Source organism: Acomys russatus, chromosome 5 (genome assembly GCF_903995435.1).
Source record: "Acomys russatus chromosome 5, mAcoRus1.1, whole genome shotgun sequence".
Lineage (NCBI taxonomy): Eukaryota > Metazoa > Chordata > Mammalia > Rodentia > Muridae > Acomys > Acomys russatus.
Genome location: NC_067141.1, coordinates 22,178,141 through 22,190,289, shown reverse-complemented (window position 1 = coordinate 22,190,289; position 12,149 = coordinate 22,178,141). Strand labels below are relative to the sequence as shown.

At 53.6% G+C, this 12,149-nt stretch overlaps 1 protein-coding gene across 1 annotated transcript in view; it reads right to left on the bottom strand.

Moving 5' to 3' along the window:
- Positions 1-395: 395 nt before the first annotated feature.
- Muc5b (mucin 5B, oligomeric mucus/gel-forming) overlaps positions 396-12,149 on the bottom strand; it is a 35,134-nt gene continuing 23,380 nt past the window's right edge. The window contains exons 32-52 of the mRNA XM_051145114.1: positions 11,947-12,091; positions 10,144-11,438; positions 8,801-10,011; positions 8,394-8,575; positions 7,947-8,115; positions 7,050-7,306; positions 6,600-6,786; positions 6,263-6,488; positions 5,982-6,160; positions 5,833-5,902; positions 5,551-5,651; positions 5,081-5,112; positions 4,659-4,839; positions 4,237-4,341; positions 4,070-4,107; positions 3,467-3,583; positions 2,758-2,844; positions 2,540-2,662; positions 2,351-2,396; positions 1,682-1,796; positions 396-1,105 (exon numbers count right to left, since the gene is read on the bottom strand). Coding sequence (XP_051001071.1) covers positions 916-1,105; positions 1,682-1,796; positions 2,351-2,396; positions 2,540-2,662; positions 2,758-2,844; positions 3,467-3,583; positions 4,070-4,107; positions 4,237-4,341; positions 4,659-4,839; positions 5,081-5,112; positions 5,551-5,651; positions 5,833-5,902; positions 5,982-6,160; positions 6,263-6,488; positions 6,600-6,786; positions 7,050-7,306; positions 7,947-8,115; positions 8,394-8,575; positions 8,801-10,011; positions 10,144-11,438; positions 11,947-12,091 — 5,056 coding nt within the window. The 3' untranslated portion in view covers positions 396-915. The remainder of the gene's footprint in view (positions 1,106-1,681; positions 1,797-2,350; positions 2,397-2,539; positions 2,663-2,757; positions 2,845-3,466; positions 3,584-4,069; positions 4,108-4,236; positions 4,342-4,658; positions 4,840-5,080; positions 5,113-5,550; positions 5,652-5,832; positions 5,903-5,981; positions 6,161-6,262; positions 6,489-6,599; positions 6,787-7,049; positions 7,307-7,946; positions 8,116-8,393; positions 8,576-8,800; positions 10,012-10,143; positions 11,439-11,946; positions 12,092-12,149) is intronic.

Here is a 12,149-nt window from a genome sequence, read left to right as displayed (position 1 = left end):
GACCTGGGGTCCCAGCACCACTATAGCCACAGACTCTTGGCATCTGAGCAGTGCAAAGCACCCTTCTTTATGTGTCTGCCCATTGTAGCCACCTCACTGATGGGTGCTAGCATGGCCTTCTCAGCCCACAGGCTCCTCTGTCTGTCTAGGATGTCCTGGTGTTGCCTCTGGGTGGCTGCTAGGCTGGTGTGTGGTTCCCTGGCTTGCTTTGCTCCTGCAGATGTTCTCAGTGTCCAGCCAAAGGCCAAGTACCTCTTCCGTATTTACCCCTCCTAGCCACCCTCTCACCTCTCGTGTTCCAGCTGATCTATCTAGCTCTGTTCCTGGCAACTCAGAACCACAAACAGGGAGTCATGCAGAATGCACAGGAAAAGACACCAAGAGGAGACAGACACGTAGTGCCAGGGTTTATTGCAGCTTAAGGATGGGCAAGCACAGGCCCCTCTCCAACCCCAGATCCCAGGGCCCCTCCAGCAGGCAAGCCACCTTGCCTGACATAGCTCTCTGGTAGTTGGCCTTACTTGGATGGTCCCATCTGCCCTTGTGAACTTGAGATGACTGACAGAGGACTTTCTTTGTGTGACAGAGGGCACACAGGCTTGCTGTGGGGAGCCCTATAGCCACAGGCTCTCTGACAGAGGCTGAGGCTGAGACAGCCAACAGGGTCCTCCAAGGGCCAGATCCTCACCTGGCACCCTCCTCAAGTTGATCTTAATTGTCCCATTACCCTCCACCATGCTGGTTTCACTGAGTGCTAGGCAGAGGGTGGAGCAGAGGCAGTGGGAGCCAGAGAGGGTAGTTGCGGGCCTCATGGAGCATGCCTGCCTAAGGTTTTCATGGTCAGTTGTGCAGGCTCTGCTCCAGGTAGAGGGACATGAGGGGTTGGGGGACACAATTGCCTTCCAGCAGTGGGCTCTAGGGAGTGTTCATGGAAGTCATGGGCAGGGAGCTGCAGGCCAGGGCACAGCTGCACTCATCGATGTGGGCATAGATGTGCTGGATGACTGTACCATTGGGACAGTGCATGGTCACAGCTACATCATGGACCTTGCTCTCCTGACAGCAGCTGCACTGATGCTCCATAGCCTGGGCCTCCATGGAGTACCTGTGAACATGGAAGGGTGTTCCTCTTAGCAGTATTATGACTCATGGTCCTCTGTGGGCTCTTGATAGCCACCTGATTGTCCACAGTGCTACTTTATTAAACACAAAGCCTTACCCTTCCTGGGCTCTCTTTAAACCCTACTCCCTCCTCTGATTCTCTTCCCTTCCCATCCTTCTAACCCTATTCAGACTTTCCCTCTGGACAGCCATTTTAAGTCCTGAAGCCAGCCTGTGACCATCCCTCCTGCCTTTTCTAACACAAACTCTCAGCCTTCCTAGCTACTCCCACTCATATCTGACCACATCCCAGAGCCATCTGGAGCCCACAGAGGGATCTGATGTTGCCTGACCCCCTAAACACATTCAGACTCCTGGACCCGAGTGCCCCCAGCCAAAACCCCATTTTGTGCAGCTAAGCCAGGATTACCCCTGGTTTATGGGTCATATGCTATAGTTAACCAGCTGTGTGTGGCCTCCTGACCCCAAGCGGGAGATAGTCTCTGTGAGACCCAAGGTGACAAGTTAGCTAACTGGTTCTGCTGTATGAACTCTCAGGGGAGGCAGGGCCCCCACTCACTTGGACATTCCAGAGCAGGAGCCCTCGCAGAAGGTGATGTTGACTGCCACCTCTGTTTCACAGCCCTTGTGTCGCAAGATGGTTGTGTTTACATGCACTTGACACGTCCTTGAGTCTGCAAAGAAGACAGGCCAATGCAGAGACCCCGGGCCCTCACTCAGAGTCCTCGGGGCTGAGAAAGCTGACCCTCTATCATGGTTAATGTTGGCTGTCAGCTTGAATCACCTAAATGACAAAGCTCTGCAAGATTTTCTAGATTAAGTTAATTTATGAGAGAGGACCCATCCTGAATGTGGCAGAACCTCCTATGGCCTGGGGACTCAGACAGAATGAAATGGAGAAAGTGGGCTGAACACCAGCGTTCCTCCCTTCCCCTCTTGCCTCCTGACTGCAGACACATCTCATGGTTTGCTTCTACTCTCGCTGCCATGTCTCCCCACCATGGTGGGACTGTACACTAAAACCATGAGCCTAATAAATCTTTCCTTCCTTAAATTGAGTTCATATTTGTCACAGCAGTGAGAGAAGTAATTGGCATACTTTTCATGGATGACCAACTCCTCCTATTATCCTGACACTCTGGTGGGATCTGCCACCCAGTGAGAGAAACTTGTATTGCGTTTGAAGGGAGCTGGATGGAGGACTAGATGGGAGATGTCTTTAACTTACCTTCTTTTTCACAGGAATAGCAGCAACCAGTTTTCCTTAAGGTTCCCTGCAGAGCCAAGAATAGAACAGGACTGGGGCAGAGTCAGGATATGGGGTACAAGCCACAGTGACACAGACGCCTTGGGACAGATCCTTCCAGGGGCATGATAAGGGTGGACCACCCAAAGGCAGGGCCTCCCAGGCACATACCCTACAGTTGGACACATCAGGGCAAGGTGTGGGACTTGGGGTGAGTACATAGGTTCCATTCTCAGTCCTACAGTGGTACACAGTGCAGTTGTCCGTGTGACTGTTCACCCAGGTCTCATTGGGCTGAAAAGCAAATCACACAACAGAGGTCCAGATAGGGGTCTATTTGTAGTTGAGACCTGCTCAAGGGAAGGTCTCCCCACACCCTCGCCTATTACCTGTACTGCCAGGCCCTCTGGTGTGAGGCAGGCATCCTGTACACACTCTCCGCAGCACTGCTCTGGCACTAACGTGTACTTGAAGCCCTGCAGGGATAGGAGAGGCAGTCAGGTCTCTCAGTCGTCACAGCCACTCTTCCTAGAACGTTCTAGGGAACCTAGGCCTCCTTAGCAGGAACTGCAGAGAAGTCATGTCTTGCTGTGTTGTTCCCCCTTCCCAGGTCTTGCAGCTTATCTCACCTGCTTCTAAGCCTCTCTTTGTCTCTTTGTCTATGGGGGGGGGGGCGGGTCTCAACCTTTGTAGTGCTGCAACATTTTAACACAGATCTTCCTGTTGTGGTGACCCACACCCATGACATTATTTTGTTGCTACCTAATTGTAGTTACATAAATGTAACTTTGCTACTGTTGTGAATCATAATGCAAATATCTGGTATGCAGGATATCTGATGTGTGACCCCTGTGAAAGAAAGGGTCATTTGACTCCCAGAGGGGTCATGAGCCACAGGTTCAGAACCACTGGTCTACTGGTACTGTACTAGACCTGCTTCTAGTTAGCTTGTCAACCTGCAGGTCCTGCCCACCAGTCTTCCCCCTACTTTTCCCTTTGGAAATGAACAAGACCTCACAGTGACGGTGAATTGGAGGACTCGTGATGATAGGCTTCCATGCGTAGCCTCTCAGGGTGTGTGCTGGGTCACAGGCTCACCTGGGAACACACGCTATTACAGAGGATCTGTCTACATTCTACTTTTGGTTCTTCATCGCCCTCAGAGGAGCAGGTACACATTTGGCAGGGTGCATCCCCTGGGAAGATTGCACCGACCTAGAGCAGAGGAGAAGAGTGGCACTGAGAAAAGGCAAGGGGGTGGGTGAATACATCAGGTTAAGACTTGTAACTGAGTCCAGGCAGGACCCATAGGACCCAGATCTTTTCCCCCAAGATGTGGTTGTTCCCCTAGTTTTAAACACAGCTATCCAATGAGCAGGGAAAGCAGTAAGCTGGGAGACCCAAAAGCTGACCACTCATATGTGGCATATGTAGTAGCCCCTCATGCCACAGCTCTACACACACACGCACACACATACACATGCACACACATACACACACATATGCATACACATATAAACACATATGTACATACATACATACATACATACATACATACAAATGGCCTTATGCCCAGACCCCCTCTTCAGATCTGCCCTCTTGGCAAGAATGTTGAGACCAGGAGCAGGGACTGGGGAGCATGGGTTTGCTACCCGCCTCAGCCCATCCCTGCTATCCATCCTACCTGTGCTGAGCTCTTACCCCATAGATGGTGTCATTGTATGTGCACAGCTTGGGTCCTGAAAGGACAAAGGATTGAGTATGCATCTAGGCAATGGGGAAAAAACCCTCAATCCTCCCCATCCCTGAACACCACTGCAGCCAGTCTCAGTGCCGCTTCCCTGTGCCTCAGCCCCATTGCTACTCACGACAGCTGGAGCTGGGACAGCAGCTGCCGTTCTCACGGGTGTGGATCAGCTCATGCCCTGGATCACACTTGGGCAGACTCTCGGGGCAGGTGGTTACATTGCAGACTGTAGAGAGGTGGCCCTGTCAGGATGGTGCCCATTTTGACCCCCGCCCCTCCCTGGCACCATCTTCTCTCTTTCTGGACATACTGGCCTCTGGTGCCATTTTTCCTTGGAACCTAGGATGCCTCACGGCTTTTCTGGGTTTCATCAAGTCCCCTCACTCTTTCATTCCCTTGGTCCTCACCAGTTCTCTGCTTTGTTAGGCACCAGCTTTATTTTTTTCCATGAAAAGCTGCAGTATCTTAAGACCATCCTCACATGAATAGCCCAACATAGCTAAGCTAGAGTGTGACTCTCCTATGTCCCCAGTAGATGCTCACCACACACTGTTTCAGGGCAGCATGGATTGTCAGCGCTGGGCCTGGTCACAGTCACAAAGCCCGCTTCTGTGCACTGTGGGAGCCCATCCTGGTTCTCACACTTTACTGGCTCACACTGTACTGACACGGAGCTGGGGTCACACACACATGCCTGGCAGTTGCTGATCCAGTGTTCTCCAGGCTGAAACAGGCCAAATCAGGATCTCCGAAGGCTCAGAGGCCCTAAAGTCCCTGGCCTGTCTTACTGAATTCGACTCTAGGTTATAGTTTACCGTAAGCAGGTTAGCCTTTTGCTGCCCAGAGGATCAGCATGAAGGAAGCCCAGATGCCCCACCTCAGCCTCCTGGGCTATGAAGAGTCAGCCAGCCCCCTCCCTCCCTCCTTCCTGCACTATAGCTGGCCAGGGGAGCAGCACCACTCACAAACTTGGGTAGCCCATCTGGTCCCACGCAGGCTGGAAAGAAATGAGTATGGTTGTTACTGAAGATGCTAGGGCTCGATGCCAGGCAGAAGGGGGCCATAGGCTGAGAAAATGGCACTCTTAGCCTCAGCCACATGTATCCCAAGCCAAGACCTCTATCTTCTCCCAGAATGGAACAGAAGATCCTAGAGAATTCTGAGGATGTCAGGTCCCAGAGACAGTAGTGAGGTTGGATGTTGAGAGTCTTAGCTCTTCATGCAGTGAGGGGAGGCAGCTTCTCTGACCAGCCCCAAGCAGCAGTTTCCTTTTGATAGCTGCAGGACCCATGGCCTTACTAGGATCTGCTCTCATACTAGTCAGGCAGACCAGGATCTGCACATGTGTTGGATTCTGGCCTGGCAGGTGAGGACAGACCCTATAGGGGACAGGGGTAGGGTAAGGTTTGTCCCATGGTAGGTAAGTGGCACTTACGACACTCTGGCACACAGATGTCCATGCGTGAGTTGAAGAGGAGCTGATTTTCGGGGCAGAAGCAGCCCTCTGCCAGCATCCCAGTTGAAACATTCAGGGTCCTAGTGTGAGTAGGAGCAGCAGAGTATTGGATCAGAAATCAGGTGGCACCTCCAAGAGCCAGTTGTGGGTAGCCCAGGAAGTTCTAGGCTAGGGGTATCCACAGGCTCAGTTCAGACCCTTCAGGCATGCCTGGGAGACCAGCTGCTACCTATCACTCCCCATTACTAAGATGGCACTCACCTGGAACTGCAGGATGCTGGATGCAAGGGTCCACAAGGCCTGTACTCCTTAGTGGGTGGGCAGGAGAGGTCTGTGGGCACACAGTGTCATCAGACAGGCTCTGAAGAACCAAGAAGGCTTGGTCTCTAGGTCGGAAACCCCCAGCTTACCACAGAGCCCTCCAGTGGCATTGCGCCAGTTGGTGCATACGCCCTGGGTCCGGCAGAGTGCTGCATAAGCCTCCAGGCTCTGACAGAGTGAGTCAGTAAAATTGGCACTGCAGTGGTCACTGACACAGGTTCTGAAGAAGGCATCTGGAGGGACGAGCCTGTGGCACTCAGCAAAGACCCTATAACAGTGAGTGATGATCAGGGATAAGAACTCAGGGCCCAGCAGGGAGGCTAGCCGAGGGGACTGCTGCCCAGGCCCACCACCCCAAAGACCGACTCACTGGCTCATCATCAGCTCACAGAGAGGTGCAGAGGGGCATGGGGTGGAGGTGGGCGTACTGGACACTAGAGACTGGGGAGTGGTGCTTGGGGGATGGGTAGGCTGAACTAAGCAGTCATTGCTGCCGTTCCCAGGCACCAGCCATTCTTTGGCCATGTCCTGGCAGTTGGAAGCTATGGTGCCATCAGGCCGGCGGCAGTCATCTGTCTGGCTGTTTGTGCAGGTACCTGGTGAGTAGGGAGGGGACAATAATGAGCCTCTCACTGTTTTCTGTAGACCAGTTCCTCTCCCCGGCCCTGATTCATAGAAGCAGAATGAGCCAGGTCATGCGCACTCACCGCACTGGCCCTCAGTATTGTTGCTGAAGTATCTGTAGGGCAACCATATCTGGAAGATGTGCCCATCAAAGGTAATGCTGGTGTCAATGGTGGGAATGTTGACACTCATCGTGGTGGCCCCACTCAAGGACACAGTCACACCATTTTTACTGAAGCCTGAACGTATCCACATTTGGTCCCATATAACCTGGGGGCATCCAGGGGGAGACAAAAAAGTCAGGTGGCTGGTTAGGCAGTATGTGCTACTTTGGGAGTTCTGCCTCCCAAACACCAGGAACATTCCTGTGTTCTCCTCAGTCTAGAGCTAGGAGTTTATTCTTTGTCTGTGGGCCATTTTTGCAGAGGGGAGAACGCTCTCAGTCTCAGAGCTTTCACCTTTGCCTGTGTCACCCCATACCTAGGCCTGTGTTTGCAATGTGGTGTGGGGGCTCTGCCTATCACTAGACTCACCAGGCTCTCCTCCTTCCCACTGACAGTGGCAGTGATGGTGAGAACAATCTCTGTGGAGTTATAGTAGATGCTCAGGGCGCGGGGACAGGAGGTGACATCAGTGGTAGCCCCACAGTAGTAGCTGTGAGCAAGGATGCTCAGGTTGCCATGGCGCGGGTGGATCTCTCTCATGAGCACCGATGTACAGTTGTCCAGGAAAGTGTAGGAGGTGCCATCGAACGTCAGGTAATGTGAGTACCCCCATCCGCTGCAGAAGCCTACAGGAGACCACAGTTACAGGGTCACCTCCCAGCCCTGTCACCAGCTCCTCCTCTAGAACAATAGTTCCCTCCGAGGAACACAGTTGCTTCATAAATAAGATAGGTTGTCTCCAAGCCATGTCTATTGTGATGTTGGTCTTAAAATTAGGGCCATCCCAAATCACCTGGGTGTCCCTTGATCTTAATGACAGTGTACTTATAAGTGACAGGAGAGACAGACATGGAGCAGAAGGCCATAAGAAGACAGAGGCAGAGTGGAGTGATGAAGCCACAAACCAAGGATTCCTGTAGCCCTTAACTGGGAAAGGCAGGAAGGACCCTCCGTAGGGAGTGTGGCCCTGCCTGCTTTGATCTGACTCTAGCTTGGGGATGGGAGACCCTAAGAGTTTACTCTTCTAAGTCCCAAGTTTGAGTCTTTTAACACTCAGTAATAGAAGTTGTCATCAGGACCATGGGAATGGGTTCACACTTTGGCTTTTTGCACCCTACCCTTCCCTGGACACAGCCCCTGTCTGTGCCTCCCTGTGCAGCCTAGCACAGCATTTACGTGTGCTGCCTGAGATTGACAGACACTGAGATCAAATGCCCTGATCCTGTCCCATCTTGCTGAGCTGTCCCGCGCCTTCCCTCTGCTCACATTTGCACTCATAATGGAAGTGGCAAGGCTCCTGGTCCCACACTTTGATGGGCAAGTGCTTGTTGACACAGGTGACATTGTCCACAGGCTTTGGCTCTAGGAGGATGATTTGATTGTTGCCCTGGCACGTGGCCACTGTACAGTTCTCCAGGGTCCAAGATTCATTCACCTGAGGCAAAAGATAAGCAGAGTGATCCCCTGGAGCGCATGTGGGGACCCCAAGCCCTGTCCTGCCAGTAGCCCCAGGTCCCTACAGCTCTGAATCCCAGAAGGCAGCCAGTGTCTGCTGATCAAGACCCCAGAGCCTGTGCACCTCTCAGCAGGAGTTACTGGAAGAGACAGGCCATTGAGATGGGCCACAGAACGGGGGTAGTGCTGGCCATTAGCCATGGCTCAATGCAAACCCACACCACATCACAGGGAGGTTGAGGGAGAAGGGAAGCCCACCTTCCGGGGAGGGATGGCATTATCACAGCCAGGAAGCAGGGGAGACAAAGGCTCAGGGGTAGAGGGCACTGGAGGTGAAGAGGAAGGGCAGGCACCCCGGAAGCGGTCGACATCACAGTCCTGGCTGCAAATGGCATAGAATTGGCAGCCAGCTCCATCAGTCTTATTGTAGATGACATCCCCTGTGAAGGAGAAAATCACAGAAAGACATAGCCACAGCCCTGCTGAAGAGGCAGGCTAGTGCCAGGGCAGACATAGGGTACAAGGTGGTGCAATGAGGGAGAAAGGATATTGCCCAGGGAGAGTATGGGCTGAACTGTGCATGAAAGGTCTCATAGCTCCCAAAGCTGTTAGGCCTAGGTTGACAAGGGACGTGGGGTAAAGAGAACATGGACTTTTCTACTCACCAGGTGAGAACAGCTGTCCAAAGGCCTGGCAGAAACAGCGTGTTGGGGTAAATGTTTGGCTGGAAAAGACAGTAGGCCTGAGGGTACTGAAGCCCGATGGAGAAGCAGTAGACACACTGAAGGTCACCTGGCTGCTGGAGGAAGCTTGAGGGGTGTGAGTCATCCTTGAGGGAGAGGAGGGGGCCACAATGGGGCCAGTGGCTACCGGTGACGTCCCAGTGGTCAAAACTGGGGAGGTGTGAGCAGATGCTGGGGAAGAATGGGCCGCCATGGAGCTGGGGACCACAGGTAAAGAAGTCATGGTATTTGAAGCTGTGGAGGTGTGGCTAGACAGCAGGTGAGAGGTAGAAGGAGCAGTGGAGGTGGTAGCCATAGGTGATGTGCTGCAGTGGCTATAGTTGTCACAGCAGAGAAGGCGGACATGGTAGTTGTCACAGTACTGCAAAGGCCCCGATTGGTTGATATTTTTGCATATCAGCCCAAATCGCACATCACACAGGACCACCTGCTCTAGACTTTGCAGGGGCTTGTCTGGCTCCTTCTCAGAGCGGCACTGGATGTCCTTGGGCTGCTCACAGAAGACATAGCCAACCTCACGTAACACTGCGTAGACTTCAAAGTCCCCACCTCTGGGGCCAGGGTTGGGGTAGTCTGCATCAAACCAGTCTGTCCATGCACAGTGAGGTACACAGCTGGAGTAATGAAATGTGGTCCATGTAGATGCTTGGGTGCTTGGCACTGGGGAGCTGAAGGGGTGGTTGCTCTGAAAGGTAGACTCAGTGCTTGAGGACACCGAGGTTGTGAAAGGGACCAGGGGACTATGGGTAGACCAGGGCAAGGCTGACTTGATGGTACTGGAAGAGGTGCTAGGACAGTGGCTGTAGTCATCACAGCAAAGCACACGAATGCGGTAGTTGGAGCACACACTAAAGGGCCCCAGCTGGTCCACGTTCCTACACACCAGACCAAAGTCCACACTGCAGTTGACCACTTGCTCCAGTGGACCCACACTGGGTGGATCCACAGTGTCACATTCTACGTCCAAGGGCTTTTCACAGATTGTGATTCCAGCTGCTCTAATATTGGCATAGGTCTCAAACTCCCCTCCAGAACTCCCAGGGATAGGAAGGTTCTGGTCCATCCAGTCTGTCCAGGTGCATCGAGGCTTGCAGCCTGTGGAGCTGGAAGGCAGAGTGGAGACACCTGTAGTACTGGTCCTCAGCAGAGATGAGGTCTGAGATTCTTTGAGAGGACTTGTGGGCACAGAGGTAGCTGGACTGCTGCTGGGGGGTGTGACAGTAGCCCAAGAAGTATCTGTGGCAGTGCCCGGCGTTGGCGTTGACCCTGCCGTGGTGGCAGTGCCCGGCATTGGCGTTGACCCTGCCGTGGTGGCAGTGCCCGGCATTGGCGTTGACCCTGCCGTGGTGGCAGTGCCCGGCATTGGCATTGACCCTGCCGTGGTGGCAGTGTCTGGCGTTGGAGCTGACCCTGCCGTGGTGGCAGTGCTCGGTGTTGGTGTTGACCCTGCCGTGGTGGCAGTGCCCGGCGTTGGTGTTGACCCTGCCATGGTGGCAGTGCCCCGTGTTGGCGTTGACCCTGCCGTGGTGGCAGTGCCCGGCGTTGGAGCTGACCCTGCCGTGGTGGCAGTGCCCGGCGTTGGAGCTGACCCTGCCGTGGTGGCAGTGCCCGGCGTTGGTGCTGACCCTGCCGTGGTGGCAGTGCCCAGTGTTGGAGCTGACCCTGCAGTGGGGGTAGCTCCCTGGCAGTGGCTGACATTGCAGCACAGCACACTGATCATGTAGTTGTAGCACATTTTGAAAGCGCCTTTCTGGTCCCGGTTGAAGCACACCAGACCGGAGGTGACGTCACACTTCACTTTCTGACCCACCCTGTCCAGGCTGGATCCGGGGTAGTTCTCGGCCACACACTTGATGTCCAGAGGCTGTGCACAGATTTTTATTCCAGTGGCCCTGATCCTCTCATATGTCTCAATGTCCCCTCCCTTAATGTCAGACGTGGGGTAGTCTGTGTCGATCCACTTTGTCCACTGACATTGGGGTTGGCAGGTGGTGGAGGTCTCGGGGCTGCTGACTGAGTGTGCAGAAGATGCAGGTCCTGTGTGGAAAGTGTTGGTAGCCAGACTCTGGGCACTTTTTGAGGAGGTGGTTGCTTTGGTGGAGTGTCCTTGTCTTCCTGATGAGGTGGTGGCCGTGGTGGGGACCTGTTTGCTGACTTTAGGCTTATTCATGGTTAATGTGGGCTGAACAGAAGTTGTACTAGGGCAGTGGCTATAGTCATCACAGCAAAGCACACGTATGCCATAGTTGAAGCACATTTTGAAATCATCTGTCTGGTCCTCATTTTTGCAGACCAGCCCTAACTCCAGGCTGCACCTTACAACTTGGCCAATTTTATCAATGCTCACTGCAGGGTAGTTCTCTGCCCGACACTCAATCTTCTTTGGTGCCTGGCACAAATTCTTACCAGAGGCCCTGATGTTCTCATAGGTCTCCATGTCCCCTTTTACTACTCCTGAAGTGGGTGAGTCCACATCAAACCACTCAGTCCACTTACACTTGGGCTGGCAGGCTGTCATGCCCTGGCTGGTGGTGGCAGGAGTCATGGTTACTGGCAGTGTCTGTGTCAATGGTGTACTGGTGGGTAATTCCTTTATACCTGTAGTCCACTCCAGGGTCGTGGTCAGAGGTTTTGAGGAGACACTGCCAGCTATACCAGTAGGTAATGTTGTCCAGATTCCAGTTGACAAAGTCTGTTTTGTTGTCAAGGCAGGTGTTGACTGTAATGTTGCAGGCAAGATCTTGAGTGTTGTACGGACAGAAGAGACCCTACCTGGGCTGCTGGTGGCCTTAACAGTTGAAACATGAGGGGGGCTCCTGCCAGAGGATGGAACAAGGGTGGTAGGGTGGCTAGAGCCTGTCAGACCTTTTGAAAGGCTTGTTGCTACTGTGATAGAGGCTGTGTGAATACTGGCCAGAGACAGACTAGTGTTCAGAATAGAATTGGAGGACAGGGTCCGGGTAGTAGAGGTGGTAGTTCCTGGTGTTGGGAATGACCCTTCAGTGGTGGCAGTTCCCAGCGTTGGCATTGACCCTGCCGTGGTGGCAGTTCCCAGCGTTGGAGCTGACCCTGCAGTGGTGGCAGTTCCCAGCGTTGGCATTGACCCTGCCGTGGTGGCAGTTCCCAGCGTTGGAGCTGACCCTGCAGTGGTGGCAGTGCCCAGCGTTGGCATTGACCCTGCCGTGGTGGCAGTTCCCAGCGTTGGCATTGACCCTGCCGTGGTGGCAGTTCCCAGCGTTGGAGCTGACCCTGCAGTGGTGGCAGTTCCTGG